General features: G+C 43.6%; 1 protein-coding gene across 2 annotated transcripts in view; it reads left to right on the top strand.

Annotated features, from left to right (window-relative positions):
- Positions 1–22,638, top strand: part of FGF12 (fibroblast growth factor 12) — a 184,062-nt gene that overhangs the window by 115,284 nt on the left and 46,140 nt on the right. For both annotated transcript variants that reach the window (XM_065748430.1, XM_065748429.1), the window contains exons 2-3: positions 2,671–2,781; positions 9,084–9,187. In XM_065748430.1, the coding sequence (XP_065604502.1) occupies positions 2,671–2,781; positions 9,084–9,187 (215 nt within the window). The remainder of the gene's footprint in view (positions 1–2,670; positions 2,782–9,083; positions 9,188–22,638) is intronic.

A 22,638-nucleotide genomic window follows, 5' to 3' on the forward strand; every position in this document is an offset into this window, starting at 1 on the left:
CAATAGCCAAGTGTGGAGTCATGCCTCTGGGTAGGCAGGAAAACTGCTACTCTGTGATTGGACATCTCAAGCAATAACTCTGGCCTGAGCTTCAGGAAGAGGGATGAGTGCATCCTTGGTCCTTGTTAGAAGCAGGGTTCACCTTGGGTATCTAGAAAAGGCTTTGTGTGCTGAAGCTGCAGGGCTTCCTAAATGAGTCCTGCAGAAAGGGCTTTGTGCAGGGCAGAGACAGGAGCACCACTGCTGTCAGACTGCATTAGGGACAGGAGGAACACATTAGTTTTGTGTGTGGATTACTGCTCTGTTTTGCTCCCCTTGAGTAGCCCTGTGAACTTAGGGATGAGCAGCAAACTTCAGCCAAACTAGATCAGGTCAGAAAGAAGAGCATGGAAGAGACTTCTCCTCCAACCTGTCTCTTGGCAGGCACTGGTTCAGAAAAGCCCTGGTCTATGAAGCAGGCAGTTGTTGGAGCTGGAGCCAGACCTGGCTGTGTGTTAGTCATATCAGCGATGAAGGGAGGCTGGGGCTCTGCCTGGTGTTTCCTGTGGTGACAGCCTTCTGGTACAGCTCTGTTTCCATCTATAGCATTGATGTGGGGAGGTCCAGGTGCTATTTTGATTAAACTGTTAAGGTGTTGATAAGCAACTAATGTCGAAAGGCTTTGCTCTGTGCTATGCTCAATAGGCTGTTTAGTGTAAATGGGAGAGGTTGGCATGTCCTTCTGGGATGATTTGCATGATCGAAGTATAGCTTTGACCACAAAAGACAAAGATTTTCTGTCCTGTAGCTAAATCATCTTCTCCAAAGAAAGAGATTTAAAAAAAAAAAAAGCCTTGACTCTATATCCACTATCCTTCAGTGGCTTTCAGACAAGGTTCTTCCACACTGAGAGCTTCAGGCTGCAGTAACATCTTTAAGTGTGTCCTACTGGGAGCTCTTCCATTTTGTGCAAAGTACTTAAACATGAAAATTTAACGAGAGAGTAAAAATGAGGCTGAGAATCATTCAGGCACTTAAGCATAGGTCGCCTATCGGAGAATACCTATTAGTGCCTTTATTATTGTGGTATTAGATAAAAGGGAGAAGGGGAACACATTGGAGGAGGGTAGAGCGTTCAGCTGTGCCTGAGATTACAGCTTTGTGCTTCCCTCCTTGAATCAAGTTCCTGCATCCAGCAAAACAGATCTGGCATTTTGGGAAGAACAAAGCAAAACACTTGCTTTCAAATGGGCATATTTTGCCTCAGTTGACATGAGCTCTTAGTAGATGGCCAGTTTGAGTGTGCTTATTGTCCCAGAGCTGTGAATCTTGCTGGGAAAGGGCCTGCCTGAAGTCTACACCATTTGGGTTGCTATGAAGTCACTTTCTAAGGCAGCATGGAAACCAGCTGGAACTGATTTATTCATGGCAAGCACATGCTTCTGTAGATACAGGATAGCCCCTGATTCTCCAGGATCTCCAAAGCTGCAACCCTATACAGCCATCCACAATGCTTTCCTTGCTGGCTGTGTGGTTTGGCTGGAGGAAATTTGGTCTGGGGGGCCTTGTCCTCTCCTGGAAGTCAGTGCAGGGATGTTAGGAGTGGGGAGTCCTGATGGGGTCACTTAATGCACAATGTGACTGGGGATATGTAGTGATTATGGATTATTAAACAGCCTTCCCAGAGGCTCAAAGGATGGGAGACTGACTGTGTTTTGGTATGCTGCACTGGGTTTTTTCTTTTCCCCTCTTAGAAAAAGCCCATTATTGCTTGCTCAGAACTTTTGGAGGGTAGTCAGACAGAACTATGAACTCCTGTTGCCTGAGGAAATCTCTGTAACCCAGTTGGTGGGGCTGCCTGTAGCTGGCTGGGTGGCTTTAAGAAGCAACTCCAGTAACACACTTGTGATCAAAAGGAATTTATCCTGGAGTTCTGACCATGTTAATTTCTGTTTGAATAGTTAACACTTCTAATGATAAAGAATAATTCTCATCTGCCCGAGTGTGTGGCACATGTTTTGGGGAGAGAGGATCATAGGGGATTTGAAAGCAGAGGTGTTTAGGGTGCCCAGAAATGCTTCAGAAGTCACTTTTGGAGGTGTCTTGCATCTGTTTCTCTTAGGAATCTTGCTCCCTGAATCCCACACAGTTGGACTCACGCAGCCTGATTCAGCACTCGGTTACTTTGGTTTTACACTGCTGTAATAACACGGATTTAAACAGATTTTCGGTGGCGTAAAACTGGAGCGACACGATGGTGACTCAAACACAGAAACCAAGCTAGCTGCCTTCACAGGCAGAATAAGAAACAATAAGCACATTCCTTGCTACACTGCCAGCAAATTTGCTTCTGAACGAGACGCATATTCAGAATACATAAGCTGTCTAAAGACTTTCATTTGGTAGGTAACTTTCACTGAAGCGGCGTTGCATAAATCTGTTACTTTATGCTGTACCAACTATGCCTCGCATTTTACCTGCTCATCTGATCTCCATTTTATTTGCCTGTATGTCTGTGTATATATGAATATTTTACAACCTCTCTTGAAAGGATTCACAGGAGGCTGTCTTACTTCCAAACACTTTATTTACTCAGGGCTTAATGGGAGCTGTGCAAATTGGGTCTCTTGTATGTGTTTGGTATATCTAATAGTATTTTTAATTATATATATATATTTTTTTCTCTTGCAGAACCCCAGCTGAAGGGAATTGTGACAAGGTTATTCAGCCAGCAGGAATACTTCCTGCAGATGCACCCAGATGGTACAATTGATGGGACCAAGGACGAAAACAGCGACTACAGTAAGAAAAATGAGCCTGCTTTGCAACCCATTTACAATCAAATGCATCACCTAGTGGGTCTTGCTTGCGAAGCTTCATTTTCAAAAAGATCAGATTAGGAAGAAGCCAGCTGTTTTCTGCACTTTTTTTTCTATCTATACTTCCCCTTTAAATCTTGCCTGTATAATTTCATATGTTTCCTCTCCAGTCTTGTTCCCTCCCGCCCCAATTCTGTAACTGCCATCTGGGTGGGGTGGAGAATAAAACCCATGATTTGAACTACTGCCAGAAGAGAAAGGAGATTATATTTATACACATGCCACATGGGTAAAGGATACAGGGAATTCTCTTTCCAAGGAGAAGAGATAATTGCTTTTGCTATTTTATCCTGAAAAATTCAGCAAGCATTAAGAATTTCCAAGCTGGAGAAATCCAGCTGTTCATCAAATTCTCCTGCTTTGAGGCTAGTCTCAAGGCTGAGGTTATTGGATGTCCTTTCCAAATGAGGTCTGCTTCCAAAACCCTGTTCAGAGGGGTTAGATTCATACTGTCCACCAAAGGTTAAGTGCAGCAGAGCAATGTAGGTTTAAAAATGATGCTCACGTGCAGGAGCCACAATGGTTAATCCAACCAGTGGGCCATATCCCTTCCTCAGAAGAGGTATTGTTCTCAGTACCGAAGCTCCTTGGAAGATTAAAAAAGAAGCAAGGTGTTTTCTATGATACCTCTTTTTTTCATAGGTGTAAGATGGGCATTTCTGAGAGGGTAGTAATAAGCTCCAATTCTTGTTGCCACAAATTCTATCAACAGAGTAGGACTTGAGTCATTATTTGTTTCAGTTCCTGTTGGATTGAAGTTCCATATGCTGCTGTACATCATGTCTTTCCCAGTCATTCCTGGAGGTGAAAAAATGTTGGGGTGTGTGTAGAGGTACTGATGGAAGAAAGCTTCATGTACTCTGTAGACAGAGGAATGTACTCTGGGGACCGGTCATGTTCTAACCTACAGAAGCTCCTAGCTGGATTGAAGGCATAACTCTTTCCAGATGATGGGGTCTGGGCTGCAGGCAGGAGTTGTTAGCAGTGTTGCACCACATGTACAGGATGTTGGGGTTGTCCCACAAGGGGGTGCTGAAGCAGGAGTGGAAGATAGGTGCAGCCCCAAGCCTGTGGTGCTTGCCCCAGCCCCAGGAAGCTGGAGTGTAGGGCTTTCCTATCTGCTGCATCTGGCTTGGGGACAGAGCAGTGTGCAAGAGAGGGGCTCTGTTATGACTTCAAGTGAAATCACAAGAGGCTGACAGAGCCTTTGAGAAATGACTCAGGAGAAACCAGAAACCTGGCCTGGAGCATCCTGTGAGCATCAGGATGTTCTGCCTCATGTGCTTGTCTTTAACAAATGAAATGCCACAAATTAATGATGACAACTCTAATTTATTTGGGAGAAGAGCCACCTGTGGTCAGCCTCATTACTCCTGCACTCCTTTTATTCTGTGGAAGCCTGAGTCTTCCTACAAGAACTCTGGCCTTGGATTTTCTCAGCACACAGTGAGTTCAGTGGACTTTAGTGAATGAGTAACGAGCCAGTGCTGGGTGGTATTAGCTGCTTTTTTTCAAAGGAGGAAAGCATGGGATGTTTTCAATCTGCAGAAAATCCTTTTGGAGGTCTATTTGTCATCTGGTGTGCAAAGAGCTGCTAGAAATGGCAGGGATTCATTACCCTCATCTATCAGTGAGGACATAACAACAAAGTAATGGGCTTAAATGGAAGTGGAGATGAATTTGGGTAAACAGTAGAGAAAAAGAAAATGTAAGGGCAGTTCTGCAATATTTCAGCCTGGAGGAGGAGACAAGGGAAGCAGCTTCTGACCCTTCCTTAGTGGGCACAAAAGCAGCCTCCCATGTCTGTGACTGAGGTTAGCCCCATATTACCCAAACAGTTGTTATTTGTCAGAAATGTCAGATAAGATCAGCAAGGTGCAAATACTTGTGAGCCACTTCTACTCTTTCTTCTTAATTGGAAATAGATGGGCTGAAGGGTGCTTCTAGAGCATCAGTCTTCCTGGTGAGGTCACAGCTCTACCTTGGCAGCCTGGTGGCACAGGAGACCCATGGCTGGAATGTGCCAAGCCCATGGCTCGAAGTTGTAGGCTGCACTGGAAGATTTGGTGCATCAAGGGGCAGGCATTAGAAGTCTTGAGAATACAGAGGTCAAGCAGTCCCCCATTTCCTGACCTGAGGGGATATCACAAGAGAAAAATACAATCTGATGGTATTTGGTTCCTGAAAATGAGAGTAGGAGTATGCTTTATTCAGTTCTAGTTGACTTTTGACTGCTCACTCTCCTTTATAAATCTTCAGTTTAAGTCAGTGATTTATATGATGTGAAGTTTTCTGTTATAGCTTCAAAACAAAATCACATTTTTCACTTTGGAAATAACAAAAAATAAAGCATACATTTTCCTTTATCTATTTAGATCTCTTGAATTTTGACCAGGGGAAAAAACCAAACATGTAAGAGTGTATCAACTAAGTGAACAGCTGCAGACTTGCTTCACTGGTATTTTCTGTTTTAAAATATTTATCCAGAACATTCTTGGCTAGCTATTCAGAAACCTGCACTGTATTTCTGTGCAAAATTCATCAAAAATAGATAAGTGATATTTTCCTGTCCCTGTAGAGGTGTTGGTTATCTCACATCCACTGTCAGAGAAGGATCCTCTTGATGCTCACAGCAGGTTCTTGCCACCATGCACAGCCACGTATTCTCTGTTCAGAAGTCATCTGCACACAATTAAATGCCTAGTGAATGCCATGTTCCATACATTGACTGTGTGTGCTCTAGCCACGCAGTAATTATTTGAATTATCATTATGAAGGGAAGCTTAATTTTTGCAGAATGCATTAGGTTGGTTTACTCTGGCAAAATAAACATTTCAAATGAGATGCGACATGTCCCTTAGATACATCTGATGCAATTAAAAGTTCTAATGAAAATCCAATTATTTATATAAGAGGAACTGCTAATATTTAAGCAATTTGAAAATGAATTATCTAGTTCCCATTTTCCATGTTCTTGAGAAGCTGATGGCATTTATTTTCCACCTCTTCTCTTAAAGAAAAGAAAAAATAAAACAGAAGCCAAGTTCTAATGGCATTTGAATGGGCATCCAGCCAGCTTCCCTCAAAACAGTGCTTGGGACATCTGTTCCCTATACCATGCAGCTAGAAGCCCGCTGTCTTAATATGAGCAGGAGGGCAGATTCTTTTCCTACTTTTGTTGGGATATATGAAGAATTTTCTGTAAGTTAGCTCAGATCTGTAGCAAAGTAAGTGTTCAGAGTTTTACAAACCGTGATGCATCTGGTAAACTGCCAGGTTTTTCTATGGTCTGATGTTATTAAAAAAATTAACTGTTAATGTTGGAAAAGACCATTGTGATCACCTAGTCCAACCATCAATCCATCCCACCATGCCCACTGACCATATCCCTCAGTGCCACATCTCCATGGTTCTTGAACACCTCCAGGGACAGTGACTCCCCCACCTCCCTGGGCAGCTGTGCCAGTGCACCACAACTTCAGAGAGGGAACTTTTCCTTATACCCAACCTAAACCTCCCCTGGCACAACTTAAGGCCATTCCTTGTTGTCCTATCAATTACCTGGGAGAAAAGGCTGATGTCCACCTTGTTCCTACCTCCTTTCAGGAAGTTGTAGAAAGTGATATGGTTTCCCCTGAGCCTAGTGGAGTAGTCCTAGTGGCTGTACCCTACTGCAGTTAGTCTTCTTCCCCACCCTAAAATCTCCTATTTCAAGTTAAACAGGATTTTTATTCCTGACAGAGAATAAGACATTTACTTTCAAGGTTGACTGAGGCTTTTTTTCACCATATTTTTACATTTTACATTCTTGTAAGAAAGCTTACAATCTTTGAAATCTGTTCCAAAACAAACAAGATGAAATATTCATTTAAAAGCATGACAACAAAAGGCTGTGATTTATTCAGGGTTTTTAATCATTTGAGTGCTGAAACAGTTCTGAGAATTTACAAAGTTTTGATTGACTCCCAGACACTTTCAGTAGAGGAAAATGTTTGCTTCATGAAACTTTGTCAGTCACTGCTGTCAGGTGTGTGCCCTTCTGCTTTCCTGCCTGCTTGCTTCTCTGCTCTGCAGCATGTTGTAGATGGTCTGCCATGCTTGCAAGCCATGATTGTGAGCTGTGGGACCAAGAGAGCTTGGAAAGTGGCAGTGCTCTTCCTACTGTCATGCAGCACACTGGGATTATTGGTGTGCTGTCTTAGCGTGCACTTGTGGAGAAAAGAGCTTTGGATGTGGAGGTGCTTCCAGGTGGAACTTCTCACCACTAATTCTGGGCATTATCACCCCACTGCCTAATGAATGCTTTCAATGATCTGTCACAGGTTTTCTACAAAGACAAATTGGCTGTATAGAAAGAATGATGATGCCCATTTTGTTTCATTATTTGCAGTAACGTGCTCCATTTTTCAGTGGGGAAAAAATTAGGGGAGGGAAATTGCTTGTAAATAGACTTGTTAATTACAGCAGGTTTTAGACCTTCCTAGGAGTGAGAAAGTGATAGAAATACAGGCTTGCCTTGGTTACTGAGCTTCTCAAAGATACAGCTAGGTTGTAATGCAGGTCTTCAGTGCCCATTGTCTATGCTGGGTTATATTTGTCTCCTCCTGATACACTATGAGTAGTGCTGTTCTTCACTCCTGTTGTTCAGAGACCAATGCCTATACTGAACTTTGTCATAAACATCTGTTGAAGCTCTCCACTTGCTTCTTACAAAATTGCATAGAGAGTGGCACTGGTTTTGGTAAGGCTTAAGCACGTTTTGATATTTGACTGAAGATGGTGCTTGTAATTGCAAGCAGTGCAATTCCTGGGAGTTTGACAAATCTCTTGGGATCGCCACCACTGTTTGCAAGGAAGAAACAATTTATTATTACTTTTTAACTTCATTTTTCACTGTATTTGCTATGAATGTTTTTCTCTTTGAGAGGGAATCACAGCCATTTTTGTTTTCTCCCCTCTGTAGTAATTCACAGCCTATGCATGAAGGAGGTTCTTGAGAGCCATTTCATGCTGGTGTTAAATCCATATATTACCTGGCATATGTGTGTCTCTATGGAGAGTGATGTTAGCATTGAGTTGGGGTTAACAACAGCCTGATCTGAGGAGCTGCAACAGTTTGACTGGGACTTTGCAGCAAATGCTGCTTTAACCTTCAGTGTCGATGTTAAATCAGTGGTGGTGCATCTCCTAGGGAAGGAGAGGCTGGGGGAAGATGCAGAGAGGGCTACTTCTGCTGTGGCCATTGTGTGGAGACCCCTTTGTGCTAGCTATGCTTGCCATCGTGTCAGGCATAGAAGTTTGTAAACAATGCATGAAATGAGTCAGTTTGAGGGTTATGTTCTTACAGTCACCTGGATAACAGGAATGCTTCACGGTACTCTGTCACTCAGTCCTTCTGTGCTCTGCCTACTGCTGGGTCTCCTCTGGGCTAATTCAAACATCCCAATCAGTTTTAAAGATTTCAAGCAGACTTGAACAAAAAACATATTAAAAAGACACAAATTCTTAATGAACTGGAAGGGGCAGAATGAATTAGTGTCTAGGAAATAGAAAAAAACCTCCCATTCCAGGGCAGATGTGTAGGAAGAGACTCTGTATGAAGCATTCCTACATTTCTACTTGACCTTGTGCTCATTTTTTCCATACCCTGAGATCCTCTGGGCAGAGTCCAGTTAGCTCTGCACAAGCTGAAGAACAAGGTCTTGCAGCACCTGGGTGCTCTTGTCCTACAGATCTCATGGGAGCAAAGCCATGCCAATGCTTGAGTGTTCACTCTGTCAATGCTGACAGCCCTCTTTCTTTTGAACCCCTTGTTTTAGAAATGCAGCAAAAGCCTGACCGTGCCTTAATGGATGTGTGCATGGGAAAGGCCTTTCACTGAGATCCAGGGGCTGTTTGGAATGGAGCAGTAAGAAATAATTGGCAGGAAGTGGCTGCAGTGCTTTAGTCGTTAGGATGGCAGTAAAACTGAGTTCTGAAAGGTCATATCTTCCGTCCTATCTAGCGGTGATTCTGAACGGGGAGCAGAGCTCAGGTCAGTTCTGCGTCTGTTCTAACATCTTTTACAAACTGCTTTCAACATCAATGCAGTGGCTGTGGATCCTTCACATAGCTGGAAGCAGAACTTGTTTCCAACTCAGAAATGGGATGGGCTGGCCCTGGGACAAGATGCAGCAGTGGCTGTGCAGGCTGATGTCTGAGTAACTTTTGCTTTTATTTCTGCAGCCCTTTTCAACCTAATTCCTGTGGGTCTTCGTGTGGTGGCAATCCAAGGGGTGAAGGCAGGCCTGTACGTTGCCATGAACGCTGAGGGCTATCTCTACAGCTCAGTAAGTACTTGCACCCTGGTGGCTGGGTTTTGTAGGTGGGAGGGAAAACGTGGAGGCAGCTTCTACTGAAAGTCACGTATTGGAAAGCCTGTAAAAGCAGGAATGGTGGGAGCTGCTGCAAAGCCATGCAATATTCACTTCAAAGTGTCTCCATGGAGTCTTGTGGTAATATTTCTTGACCTGTGAAGATCTACTTTGCGTTTCTTTGAGTAGTTTCTTCATGTAGGTCATGTCTTAGAGGAGGTTCTGTGGTTTGCTGGTTATTTTCTGGTTTCATATTTGTGAAATGGGATGGACCAAATGGAATTGCTTCTGAATTGCACCTTGAAAACTGATCATAGGTGGTGCCCCAGTGGGTCATACTCTGCTTTTGACTGCTGTGTAAATCCTCTGTAATACACTGACTTCATTAAAATGGTTCTGGATTGTTCTGTTGGCAGTGCTTCAGCACAGCAGAATTACCCTGTATTTGTGTGGTCTTTTTAATGCACATAAAAGATAAGTGAAGCATTTTTTACTGACTGATTCCCCTATAACTTTCTTAGATGGCATGAAAGGGCACAAGGTTATTCATAAGTTTCTCATTTGAAGTAAGTAATTGATTTGCACATTGAATAATTGATTCAGTGATTTATTAAATATGGCAGCTTTCTGCCAGAAATTTTTATGCTTCAAATAACTTTGCTCTAGTTCTACATAGTAAGTAGTGATAGTTAATAACACACTTCTCATTTCTGTGCTTATGATATCTTTAAAGCATATAGGCAAGATTCTAATCTCATTTCCATTTGTGTAAATTCACAGCACAGTGATTCTGCTCTTGTCTCTGCATTTACTTTGCTTTAAAAGCGTATGTGAGATTGGAGATGGAGGACTGCTGAAAGGAGAACAGCCTTTGTGATGAGGGGCATAAATGTTGATTTCTCCAGCCTGTCTGCTGTGTGCCTTCCCATAAACCTCTGTGGACCATGCAGTGCTGTACCATATATGCAGACAAAGATGATGCTGTGTTCCTGGTCGTTTTAAACCATGCACACGGCTGGGATTTCCCCTGTTCCTTTGGGAGCTAATAAAGCTCTTTCTCCAGCAGCTCAGGGTAGAAAATGGCAAATCGTTGCGTTAGTATGCCTGGCGAGATAGGTCTCAAAACTGGCTGCCTGTCAAGAAGAGACAGAGAGATCAATCTGGATCTCTGTGGATGCCAGACGCTTCCTGTTCTTTCATAGTCCAGTAAATGTAAATGACTGCCTCTAAATAAGTTACGTCAGTTTACTAACATGGACATCTTCTCTTTTTGTAAAGTGATTGGAGTCCTAAAGGTAGATAGATGGTGGTAATATAAAGTGTGGTACAGTTTTCTTGGGTGTGCTTCCTCCTAGGCACAGTCACAAGGTCAGGACTGAAGTTCTGCCCCGTGCTTGTGCTGTGCTGGGAATAAAGGGCTCCTGGCCCAGAGTTGAGGTTTCTTATGCTGCTGTTGCCCCTTACATGAGGACTACAGGAGGGCAGTGTGTGTGTCACTATAGTCACACCTAGCCTGGCTGGGTCTATTTAAATGAGGAGTGAACATTTTCTGAGATGTTTCAAAGGGGAGAAAGCTGTGGAGCTCAGGCAAAAGAAGAAATGGGGACTTGAATGTGTGGTGTTTGGCAGCTGAGATCAGAGATGATGCAAAGGAAGATGTCTTATGAGCAGTAGTGAGGTAATGGAAAGGGGTGGGAGGGTCCTAACAGGAGGTGCCAGGCAGCAGAATAACCATGGAAAGATATCTGGTATTCATGTGAAATGTCTTAAATGCTTCAGATCATACGTTATTTAAAAAAAGGTGGCATAATGGGGCCTGTGTATTCCTAGCGACTGTGCATATCTTAACTAGGAGGGCTAAACAGGGAAGACCAGGGATGTGCCTTGATGGCCAGTGGTTAATGATGTGCACCTCATTCTGTGCCATGGCTTGACAGCATTCAGCTCTATCTGAATTAATATAAGAATGAAGCTCTTTTTCATGATTGTGACTTAAGGTTTCTGTTTGCAGCAAATGGATGCTACTGTCCCATCTCTGCTGCAGGGAGATAGAACTTCCTGGGGTGGATTTTCTTCTTGTACTGACTTGTATCTCTGTCTTATAATAATACATCACTGAATTCACTGTGCTTTGGAGTAGACCCCAAGGTAAAGAAGGAAATTTGGGGATAATAAAGCCTGTTAGAAGCAGGGGCATGGGTCTAGCCCCTCATAGCACTGAAGATGAGAGATTAGACCAGGATCCCATAGAAGAACTGGATGTGGCTGAGAAGAGCTCAGCCTGTCCAAGCAGCCTCTTGGATGCTGCAGCCATCCTTGTGGAGCTGGATTTCACTTCAAGCCAACGTTTGGCATGGCTGTGTCTGACTCAGAGATTGTGCTGGGGAATTGCTTTGGCAGCACTGATAGTCTACTCCCCTCTGGGATGAGCTGGCCATGGACATGCTGCCTGGACCTGACTGCTGCCCACACTGTTGTCTGTTCCCTTGCTTAGCAGACCCTAAACTGCAGCTTTGCAGTGTCTTGGACTAGCTTCCTTTGTTGTGCTTGCACCTGCTTTTTCCCTGGCTTTTTCTGAGGGATTTCTGAAAAATGAGTCGATATTCCCCATAGATACTGTTCACTCATGCAGATCCATTGATGAATGAACTTTTCCTGCTGCTTGGCTGCCTTGCCTGCTGCCTATCCTAGACTAGCCCTGCTAGGACTTCTTGTAATGCCCTCAAATCTGGAATTGCTTTCAGCTAAAACAACTGTCCAGGGATGTGCTGTGGCTTGCATTTTTTCCTCCTCTTGAACCCAAGTTTTCTGCAACTGTTGCTGAACGTGTTGTCACTGCAGGGTTTGGTTGTTTTGTTGTGGTTTTTTTTTCTTGGTAGTGTTTAATCTGTGTGTGCCAGCAGGGACCTTGGCTGACATCCTCTGCACTGGATCAAACCAGAGGCTATTATCAGCCTAGTCTTGGAGATGTTTTGTGCCAGCTCCTTCTCAGCATGGGCCAGTGGGCTCTTGAATGAATGAGTTTAGAATAAGCAGCCCTTGAAAAAAGTTCCCCCAGCGCCAATCAGCATTGATTCTCTGAATCCAGACTTGGTGAGAAAGCTCTCTGCAGAAATATGCAGTCCTCTCCAAGACCAGTGTGCTTGGCCACATCCATTTGAATGAAGTGAATTTCTTCATTTCTCCCATGCAGTTAGAGATGAGCAGGGGCAGTGTGGGGTTGGTTTACTTGCTGCTTGCAGCCAACCATAGATCCCTAGATAGCTTTACAGCTGGCTAAGTATGTTAGATGCCAAAGCTTGTTGGCTTGGGAATCAGCTGTTTATGACTTTTATGGATTGTTTATTTACACTTGAGACCTGCTTTGTTGTTTTTTTTTGTTTTTTTTTTTTCCCAGACTAGCTTATTGAGGTCTCTGAGGTCTGCTGTGGAATTAGGTGCTGAGTAGGCAAGAAAATCAGGTCTTGATCTGAGGCGCTTGCCTTTGCAGACAGCAGGATGCAAAAGCACTGTCCTCACAGCAAGCTTGCAGAGTCATTGGTGAGCTCCTGCTGTTTGCTGCAATACAGAGCAGCTGTCAATTCCCTGGTGGTGCCCAGAAATTTTTATCAGCACCTGTTTTGGGGAGATGCGTAATCCTTGTGGGGATCTCCTGTTGGCAATTGGTACCAAAACAGCAATGTACAAAGCAAATGAAGGGCAATGTTCCTACTTGTACTGTCTCAGCTCTTGGGAAGCTGAGACCAAGGGCTGGTTGTTGCGGAGGACAGGAAAACATAGAATAAAGAGGTACGTCCTGCTTCAGTGAGTTTACAGCTTAATCGTAACGGGAGAAGACACAGAACATGCTCTCCTGTCTGTCGATCTGCAGTTAATAGCTTCACTACCGAATTAATTCCTACTTCTGTATAACCTTGCTAAGTGAAGTCAAAGCTGTCCCCTTGGTATCAACTCCCAGATTTCTCTCCATCACTCCTCTTACATCTCAGAGGAGAATGGGAATGGGATCACCCCAAAAATAGTTTGGCTGGGAGGCAAGATCCTGGAGCAGATGCTTGTCATGGACAGAGCATCCCCAGGCCCACCCAGTTGTGCCCAGTATGCCAAGGTTGCTGCTGTCCATACAGTGTATATATAATTTAATGGCATTGCGGCTGGGATTGGTTTTGCCCCAAGTGCATAACACTTCTAAAATGTATGGCTCTCGCATATTCCTTGTTGTTTAACTCTGAGTTCTAATTATTTTTGAAACGGCAAATCATGATACATAATTTATTGGAAAGACTGAGAAAACCCTATCAGAGCTAGGGAACACAGAGAGGGAAAAAAAATGGGTCGCTTACCAGGACTCAGTATGGTTTTACAGTATCAACCTGCAAGCTGAAATGCTGAAATAAGAGCTTGAATCACTTCAAAGATTCCTGCTAATAAGGGAATGATTATGCACAATAAAAAAAAAATCCAAACAGCACTGAAAAAAAATTGAGTCATGTTAAGAGCTCAGTGTCTTTTCATTTTCCCTGCTTTTTTTTTTTAATTCTGCTCTATCATTTTGCATAATAAACATGTCTTGCATAATAATAAACAAGCATCTGGGGAAGTATGTATATTAACTGTATATTTTAATCTGCTTGCGATGCTGTAACTATTTCACTATAACTCCTCCAGGGTTGCTGCACTCTTATTTACATTGATTCCAGCCCTTGACCTTGAAACAATAATTCTGCATTCTTCCCCCACCAACCCCAATAGGCTTGGGGTGTTAAACTTCAATCAATGGTGTTTCTTTAATGCCTGTTTGACCTCAAGCCCTGCTATCTGATTCTGTTAGAAGTGCCAATCCCTCAGGCAGGTGTCCTGGACATCTTGCTTTTGCAGACTTTGTAGATGAGCATGCTGCTGGGGGGATTCCCTGGTTTACATGGCTCGTTAGGGAGCCAGATCAGCAGAGGCAGAAATGTCTCTGAAGGGAAAGCACAACAGGAGCCTGATTTAATGTGCTTTTAATTTTCCCCCTAGGGCATTCAACTCTTCATTGCTGATGGTTTAAGGGGGTTTGCTGAAAAGAGTCTTAGCTGGGGGATGTAAAATTCCTCATATTCCTAGGTTTAATCATTAATATGGAGGGAGTAAAATGGATGGTGGGGGTGGGCAGCTGTGCCAGGAAAGCCAGCCCTTGGGAGCAGATTCTTGACTTTCATTGAATGTTCCTAAAATACAGCTGATGTCTGCTCTGGTAGCATGGGAACTTGTAAACACATCTATCAATAGTCAAGTGATCACTTTTCTACCATTGAGGTATACTCCACCTGCATTGCTTGGCTGTTCTCATCTCTCAGAGGTAACGTGGTGCTCCAGCTTCCTGTGTGCCCTGGTACTGAAGGCTCATGACACTAGTGGTAGCTGGGCTCAGGGTTGTTCAAGATGTGGTATGACTGACATGTGCTAAAAACCAGTATGACCTCACTTGGACGCACTTGCTGGGCTGCTTGTCAGACAGGGAGGCTGGGTGCTATAGCACTGTGACTTTTTGGGCAGGTTTCCCATCTGGCAGATCACTGAAGAACCTTGCTCCTAGGATTTTTCTAGCAGAAAACTATGGCAGGGCTCCCAGTTGAGGGTGCTGCCCTGCTTAGGCTCAGGCTTGGCTATCATCTGTGCTGACAACATCAGTTGCAACAGGACATAATTTGTCCCTGTTTATTACAGAAGAGTTGGACTAGATGGCCTTTAAAGGGCCACTTTCAACTCAAATGATTGTGATTTTATGACGCTCTGGTTTTCTTACCTAGCTTATATAATAATAGTGCAATTAATAAAGAATGAAGATGCTTTTAAATAAGACTTCTCTTAATCTTGGTTGCACAGGATGTTTAATAGTATGTTATATTCCATGTAATGCCATCCAAAGAAGCAGGAATGTGATGTTCCCCTTGTAAGCAGTGGCCTGTCAGTATAGGGATACATTATGGTCTTTCATTTTGGAAGAAAATAGGGGAAAAGTATGCCAGTGGTGCTGACTCATCTCACTTTGACACTTCCCCAAAGAAATGTTAAAGATCCCCATTTTGAAAGAACTTCAGAGTTTCTTATATTGCTTTACCATTCCTAATAAAATCAGAACAAACTGTTTAGATTTTGGCAGAGCATTATAATCCCACATGGTTTCCTTCAAGTGTGAAAGGGGGTGGAGGTTAAAGCACCAAGGAGGGCAGGGTTGCTCTAAACTGTAAGGAAGGCATGATTAGAAATCTCAAAGATGAATCACTGTGATAGCTACCATCTTCTGCACAGCCTTCCTTTTGCTGATTTCTTTTTCTTTGGAGTGTGTAGCTCCAATTTTTGATAAGAGGTAGGCGAAGTCTTTAGGGCAAGCACTAAGCAGCAGTAGCGATCAGTTAACCACTGTAGGGGAAACAATGGGGTTGAAGCAGAAGAGTGGTCAATGCAGTACAATGTTATAGTTGGATTTTGGAAGGAAACTCCAGAAAATGCCCAGACTGAGAATGGGGAGATACGCAAGGAACCCTGTGGTTAGTAGAGGTGATGTGAGTGGAGCAAACTGGCAGTGCTTGGAATCTAATACTGCTGCAGAAGTTTCTTGGTTGCAGGAATGCCTGTACTGTCATTGTGGGTAGCTTGTAACTGGGTACTAGAAGGAGGAAGCTGGTTCCTCCTTCTAGTACCTAGTGTTGGAATTAGTTGATTTTTAATGTCCCTCCCAACCGAAGCCATCCAATGGCTCTATTAAAAATCATTCTGAAGCTGATGTTCCACCTCAGTGGAGTTGATGTGGCAGAGCATTGCCAAGGGTCACTCCGTGCTGTGCAGGATTTGTTTCCTGCATTGTATTTGTCAGTGTTCACTCATAAGAGATGCTTCCAGTTCCTATGACACAGGCATTTGTCGAAAATGAATTAAGCTGAGAACTACCAGACTTATTACACCCAGACCAACCAACTCTCTGTCAGGAGTGTGGTCCACAGAGACAACAGCTGTCTGCACTATGATGCATCAAGTTATAGTGACATGAAGCCTGGAAAATGGAGTTGACAGGTCATGGGGAAAATTGCCATGTTCACTATCTCCCTGTGAGCAGCCCTGGGGCTGTGTGTGCTTAGCTCCTTCCATGCGAGGACTCAGTGGGGCAAGTAACTGCTCTGGTCCACAGCCCCTTCAATGGCAGGAGCAGCTCTGGGTTCTGTTGGTGTTGATGCGCTCCTCCAGTGCCCATAAGTGATCTGGAGAGGTGATGACAGCACAACTCCTTTTTATAGGCTACCCTTTGCATCCTGCTGGCTAGGGGATGTAGGAACGGCTGGGAGCTGAGCTCATCTCCCTGGGCTAATAATTTACTTTGCCCCAAACTCTCTAGCCTGCTTTGCTTTTTTTAATGCTATTTATCCCATGTCTGCTTTGTCCCTACATAGAGATGATATCTGTTTTCCACATGTGAAATCTAGATAAAACTCCAGCTTGCCAAGGGTAGCAGTGAGATAATTAACATTTTGTTTTGTGCTGGAGAGAGGACAAATATTATCCTTCCTAAGTCCAGACTGTGTTTGATATGAAGGGAACGAGGCAGGTTTTGAGAGAGGATGTGTTTGTCCGAGGTCACCTGTGTGTTAATGAACTGATTCCGATCTCCTTTCTGATAACACCCAAGTCAAATATAGAATGGATAAAACTAGTGAATGGCATGCCTTTGCCAAACAGTGACTAATGGCTCTGGAGACGAAGGCAGGAGATACGACAGTCATAGGCAGGCTGAAAAACCCAAGAAGAAACCTTACTGACTGTGCATGTAATTATAACTGGGAGCCAAGTGATAGAAAACTTTTTAAATGGAGCACATTGTTGGACTGTAATGCAATTTTTGAGGGGAAAGGAAGAGAAGTTCAAAATACTTTGGCTATTTCAAGCCAGACTGGCTGAATTTGGGGAATGTGGCATACCATAGGAGAAGGGCCTGGATGGGAGCCTGGGCTTGGGTTTGCTGTAAAGATAGTGTCCTGACTAAGCACTAGCAGAGCAGAAATAATTTTTGTGAAGTCTGTACAGTGGGAGCTGAGTTCAGGTCCCATAACTTTTCACTACCATGAGTCCCGAGACAAGGGGCTGGCTTCTGGTTCCTTTAGCTGCATGGCACAGTGCTGTATAAACAGCCTCCTGAAGCTGGAGTAAACATGCCCAGCAGCAGTTTGGGACCTGGTCTTGTAGCTGCAATGGGCTCAGCAAGGAGTAAAAGCTTTGTTGCTTAGGGGCTGGGAGAGCAGCAGAGAGCATCAGAGGCAGAGCCCACCCTCTCCTACCCTCTGGGGCCACTGACACACCACCTTATAGAAGGCTGGAAATGTGAGCCCCATGTGGATGTTACTTTTTTTCAGATGTGTCAATTGCATATTTATGGGATATTGAATTACGTTATGCAACTCATACGTTTTGAACACATGAATAGATGAGATATAATCTGAACTTAAAATAGCAATTTTCCAAATACTCTGCTGTAAAACTCTTATTTTTCTTATTAGCATTTTAAAATCTGGAATGGCATGTGAGACTCAAAGATGGGGCATACAGGATTTGAGGTGTAGGATTATGAGAAAATGAGAAATTTTGAAAATTCCAGTAGTAAAAGGCAAATCATAGCTTGTTTTGCCTCATAAATAGGAAGAGAAAATGCTGACTGGATGGGATGGTTCAGAGCAGAGTTTGGAATTATGGTACGGTGCTTATTAGCTTAAATGAAATTTCTCTGCTGCGCCAGCAGTCTTCTGTAGAATTCTCACAGGACTAGAAGTCGAAGTAATTGTGGTTGGAGTCATGTCCATTAGTCTCATTATGGTGCATCCTTCCCTCTTCTGCCTTCAGTTAGGCTACATGTTTGATCTTTTATTCTTGTGCCTAATTTCACTTACTTGTGGTTTTGCTGTGCTTTAGTTACGCCATCCGAAGGCTTTGGCTGCTCACCTTGTTGCTTTTTTTCATTTTTCCTTTCTCTTAGCCACTCCTCATTAATTTTGTATCAGTATGTTTTGGACTATGTACTCAAGAGGAAGGATTTGTCTCATTGGGTTGACACTAACACTTTTGGTTGATTAAAAAGGGCACCTTTTGCACTGCTGATGCCATTCTGTGTTGAATGAAGAGAGCTACTTGCTGTGGAAAAGCTTGACAAGTCCTAAAACTTTTAAATTACATAGACACATACGCACAAATCATGGGTTAATTTGATATTTTGACATCTCAGCCAATGAGAAGGCAGTCAGGAGACTTTGTGAGCGTCCTGCTACCTCTGACATGCTGATGGCATCTGAGGTACAGATGAGAAACAGCTTGGGAAGCAATGGCTTTCAGGCTCTTTTCTGTAAGTTATCTGAATCCTAGTAAGTTGAAATTGTTTTGCTTTTCAGAGCAGTGCGCTCTCCAATCCCCCAAATGCATACCTAGGCACCAACCCTATCCTAAAAGCTTTCCAAAATATGAATACCCTTTTGATGTAAATAAGATATGGCACAAAGACGGTAAGTCTTCATATCTCCCCACGATTTTCCTCCTGAGAAGACTGAAGGGTTGACTTGTCTTTTTAGGAAGCTTCCTTGGTTGGCCGCTCTGAAGGCTGCGCATTAGATGCATTATTGATAGCAGCGTGTGGGATTTACATGCACACATGCACACGTTACAGACTCCCAGATGCCATCTGGAGCACTGCAGAGGAATTACTGCAGCTGGGCAGATTTTCTGCTTCTCTGTAAAACCTTGAAGACAGAAATCAACTCGAATCTCTTGTACAGCCTTTTCTCTTCCACCGTTTAATGAACATGCAATAGGAGAGGGAGGAAAGAAGAGCCAGTGGGATAATGAGCATGGCTGTTAGGTGAGGAAGCAATGAGAATGTCCAACTTTCTAGGCACGTGCAAAGTGAGACGAGCAGCTAGGCTTGGGGTAATTCTGATGTTCCTACAAACGCAGTCCTCATGATGGGGATTACTTTCCCCAGCAGAAATTTCTTCTAAGCAAGAGTGGAGGACAGTTCTCTGCAGTGTTCCAGCCTTGTGCACTCGTGCATCTTTGAAATGACTGCTTCCTGTTCCTGGAGGGTTGAGCTGAACACCAGTGGCTGATGGGCAGCCAGGTCAGAGAAGTGCTGTGCTGCTTCAGTCTCTGATGGGAGCACTGGTCATATACTGTTACTGTAAACCAAAACCCAGCCTGTGGCTGTCACATATTAGGTAGAGAGTCATTAAAATGTGGTTCTTTTGCCTAAAGCTGCATCCTCTGATTGGCCTTGAGGGACGTGCTGGTCTGAAGGCATCTGGGTCATCTGGATCATGGGCAGTGGGAGGATTAAGTCAACTGGAGTTGCAGAGGCCAATGGTGTGGGCTCCAAATTGAATCTGTTATCATTTACCTGTGAGTTGCTCCTGGGCTCTCCCACGCTCTCAGATAATTCTCCCTCACCCTCATGAAACTGGTCACAGAGGAGCAATGTGACATGCTGAAGGTCATGTGTGGAGATGTGAAGATCTCCTCTTCTTCCTGATCCTAATTCTTTGCCTTAATTAGGAGCTTTCTTTTGTGTCGTTGTTATTCAGGGAGCTGGTGCATCAGCAGCAGTGCAACTTGTGTAGTATCTTGAGTCTGAGCAAATCAGTCTGCTTTGAAGGCTGCATGCTGTGTAGGCAGGGCTTGTCTCTCCCTCTCCATCTTCACATTTCATGTCTTTTCTGGCTTCTCAGCATTTACGTCCCTAGCAGTCTTCACTGAGGATAATGGGAGCAGGCAAAAGAACCTCAAGAGAGTCTTACTCTGCCAGCCATCTTCCCCTGTTCATCTTAATACCGTATGTCAAGTGCAGTTGCTCAGGGCTCCACAGATATCTCTTTTTCAGCCACCCAAGGAGCTGGGGCTGTTTACAATTTCAGCTTCACAAGATGTCAGGCGGGGGATTGGAAATAGATCCTGAGGAGCTCAGGATTGCAGCTTGAGAAAGATGCACTTGTCGTGCTCCAGGATTGAAAAGGCCAGGTCTTGCAAGAAAATCATTTGGAGTAAGAAAATTGCAAACTCAGCAGTAAGTTCTCCTCTGTGGGTTGTTTAGTGGAAGAAGCTTAACCTTAAAACACCATTTCAGCAAGGCACCAGTGGAAGGATCACTATAGTTTCTGTGGTATTCAGAGATGTTTCAGTTTCTGATGTCTTTGGCACTTGGTAAACCTAGAGTAAATCCAGTGGTGTTCAGTTGTCAGAAAACTGCAATGAGTACATTTACCCTTGGTGTACCTGAGGCTAAGGCCTGCTCTGTCCTCTGGGTAAAGTCCAGTGAATGTGTACATGCTCCTGTGCAAATATAACCTTAAACTGCTACATGAAGAAGAAGCAAATTATTGTTTTAAACATCAGAAAAGGATTTTTCAATATTTTTGTTCATAATGTTTTAGGACTTCAGTGGAAATAAAATGGTAATCTCATAGAAATAATTAGTTTGGAAAATTGAAAATTGTGATGGCTTTTTTTGAAGTCAGAGCAAGACCTACTTTTCCACCAGAAATCTCAAAACTGAATTCCACAAAAAGAGAATTGTCCAATTTATTAGAAAACAGGTGCAGAAAAGGGTAAGATCCCTTCTGTTGAAGTTGTTAGGTGCAAAAGCAAACAAAGTACCCCACAGCCCCAGGATTTTGCATTGCATACTAATTCCAAGTGTTTTCTTTCAATTCTCCTGCAGCCCTGCAAAAGTGTGGGCTGCTGATTTCCAAGTGCGTGTCTCAAACTTTTTACTGTTTATGGAAAGAACTCTAAGAAATGATTTCTTAAACTTAATTTAATTACTTTTTAATTTTTTTAAACTTCCAAGATTTCTTTTCAAATAAGTCCTTTGTGAAAGTTTATTATTCAAATTTGGAATAGTGGGAGGAAATCAATTTCCTCTTTCAGAACTACCTTTTTTCACCTACTCTATTTGCTTATCACTCTCTGCTTTGCCAGGATTATTCTAATCAGATTTCAAATATGAAGAAAAATAACATAAAAAATAATTCTCGTCTTTTAACTTTTCAGTAGACTTAAGTAAATTAAGACATTTATCAGATCCTGCTCTTGGGTACCTGGTGTGACTGGGGGAAAAAATGTATGTGTTTTTCTCAGGAGAGAGGCCAGAAGGGAGGACTGAAACCTGCCTCATCCTGGGGGTAATTTGTCCAACCCTATGCTGCTGAGCTGCCACCTGCAAGTCATGAATGTGGACACTGCCCAAAACAGTGTGGCAAATGGAGAATAGATGCCTGCGTTGCTGCAGGTTGTACCATAGGAAGCTGCTCTGAAAGGCAGACAGAGCTGCCAGCCTGGTGCTTCACCACCAGCTCTTTCACTGAGCTGTTTCAAAGGGGAACCAAATGTCCGAATTGCTCGAGTGGTTTTGCAAATCTGTCCTCAGCCTAATGCACCAAAATAACAGCTTGCAGCAAGGCCAGCACAGCTTCTCTGCATACAGCTTATTTCTGATTTGGCAGCTGTTTGAGAACTTTCTTTGCTATACATGTCAAGACTGATAGTGCTCATGAGGGGGCTCTGACCTTGACCGTCCTCCTGTTCTTCCTCAGTTAGCTCATTACAAGCTCCTAAATTGTCACTGGGGTTTTGGCATGATCTACTACAGAAGTGTCTTTCTGTAAATGCTGCCACAAGGAGCTGGGCTCACCCCCAGCGTGAGGTCTGAGCACACTGGGAGAAGGTTGCTGTGACACTGGTTCTGGCTCCTCTTATGGCAATCTGAGTATTTCTAGTGAATTGGACAGAAAATAGGTCTGTATCGTATAGGTGGGATCTTCTTGAAAGTGGCTGGAAGATGGATGTGTTCATACTCAGACAGAAACAGGACAGTGCACAGGCTGCTGAAAGGTTCTTTTGGAGGTTCAAGGTACATGAATCTTTAGTAATCAAGTCCAAATGTGGGGGGAAAAAAGCAGGAGTATCCTTGCTTTGCAGGTGGAAGCAGTTCTTGTACTTAGGGTGCTTGTGTGTCAGTTTCTGAAGTCAAGCTCCCTGCTCTGTGACAAACATTGTGCCTTGGTCTCAGTCCTAGTCACTTCGGATTCAATTCAGGTGCCTAAACCTAGACATCTATCTGTGATGTGCCAGAGTATCCTGTCTAGCCTCCAGAAAACCATGGTTCTTCCATAGGTTCTGTGTGCTACCTCTCATAGGTCCTGTGTGCTACCTACCAGCCCTGTGCATGTCTTACACACCACAGGACATCTCAAATGATACCAGAGCCTTACATTTAGGTAACTAAATCAAGCCCTTAATTCCTCTGCCTCAGCAGCTCACCTATATAGTGGAGATAAGATTTCTTCCCTGCTCCCACAGTGGCAGTGTGGAGATAGAAGTGTGATGGAGATTGACAGGCACTCGGATGCTCTGTTGAG

Source organism: Cyrtonyx montezumae, unplaced genomic scaffold, assembly GCF_038088225.1.
Source record: "Cyrtonyx montezumae isolate F1298 unplaced genomic scaffold, pur_monq_1.0 scaffold_5, whole genome shotgun sequence".
Classification (NCBI taxonomy): Eukaryota; Metazoa; Chordata; class Aves; order Galliformes; family Odontophoridae; genus Cyrtonyx; species Cyrtonyx montezumae.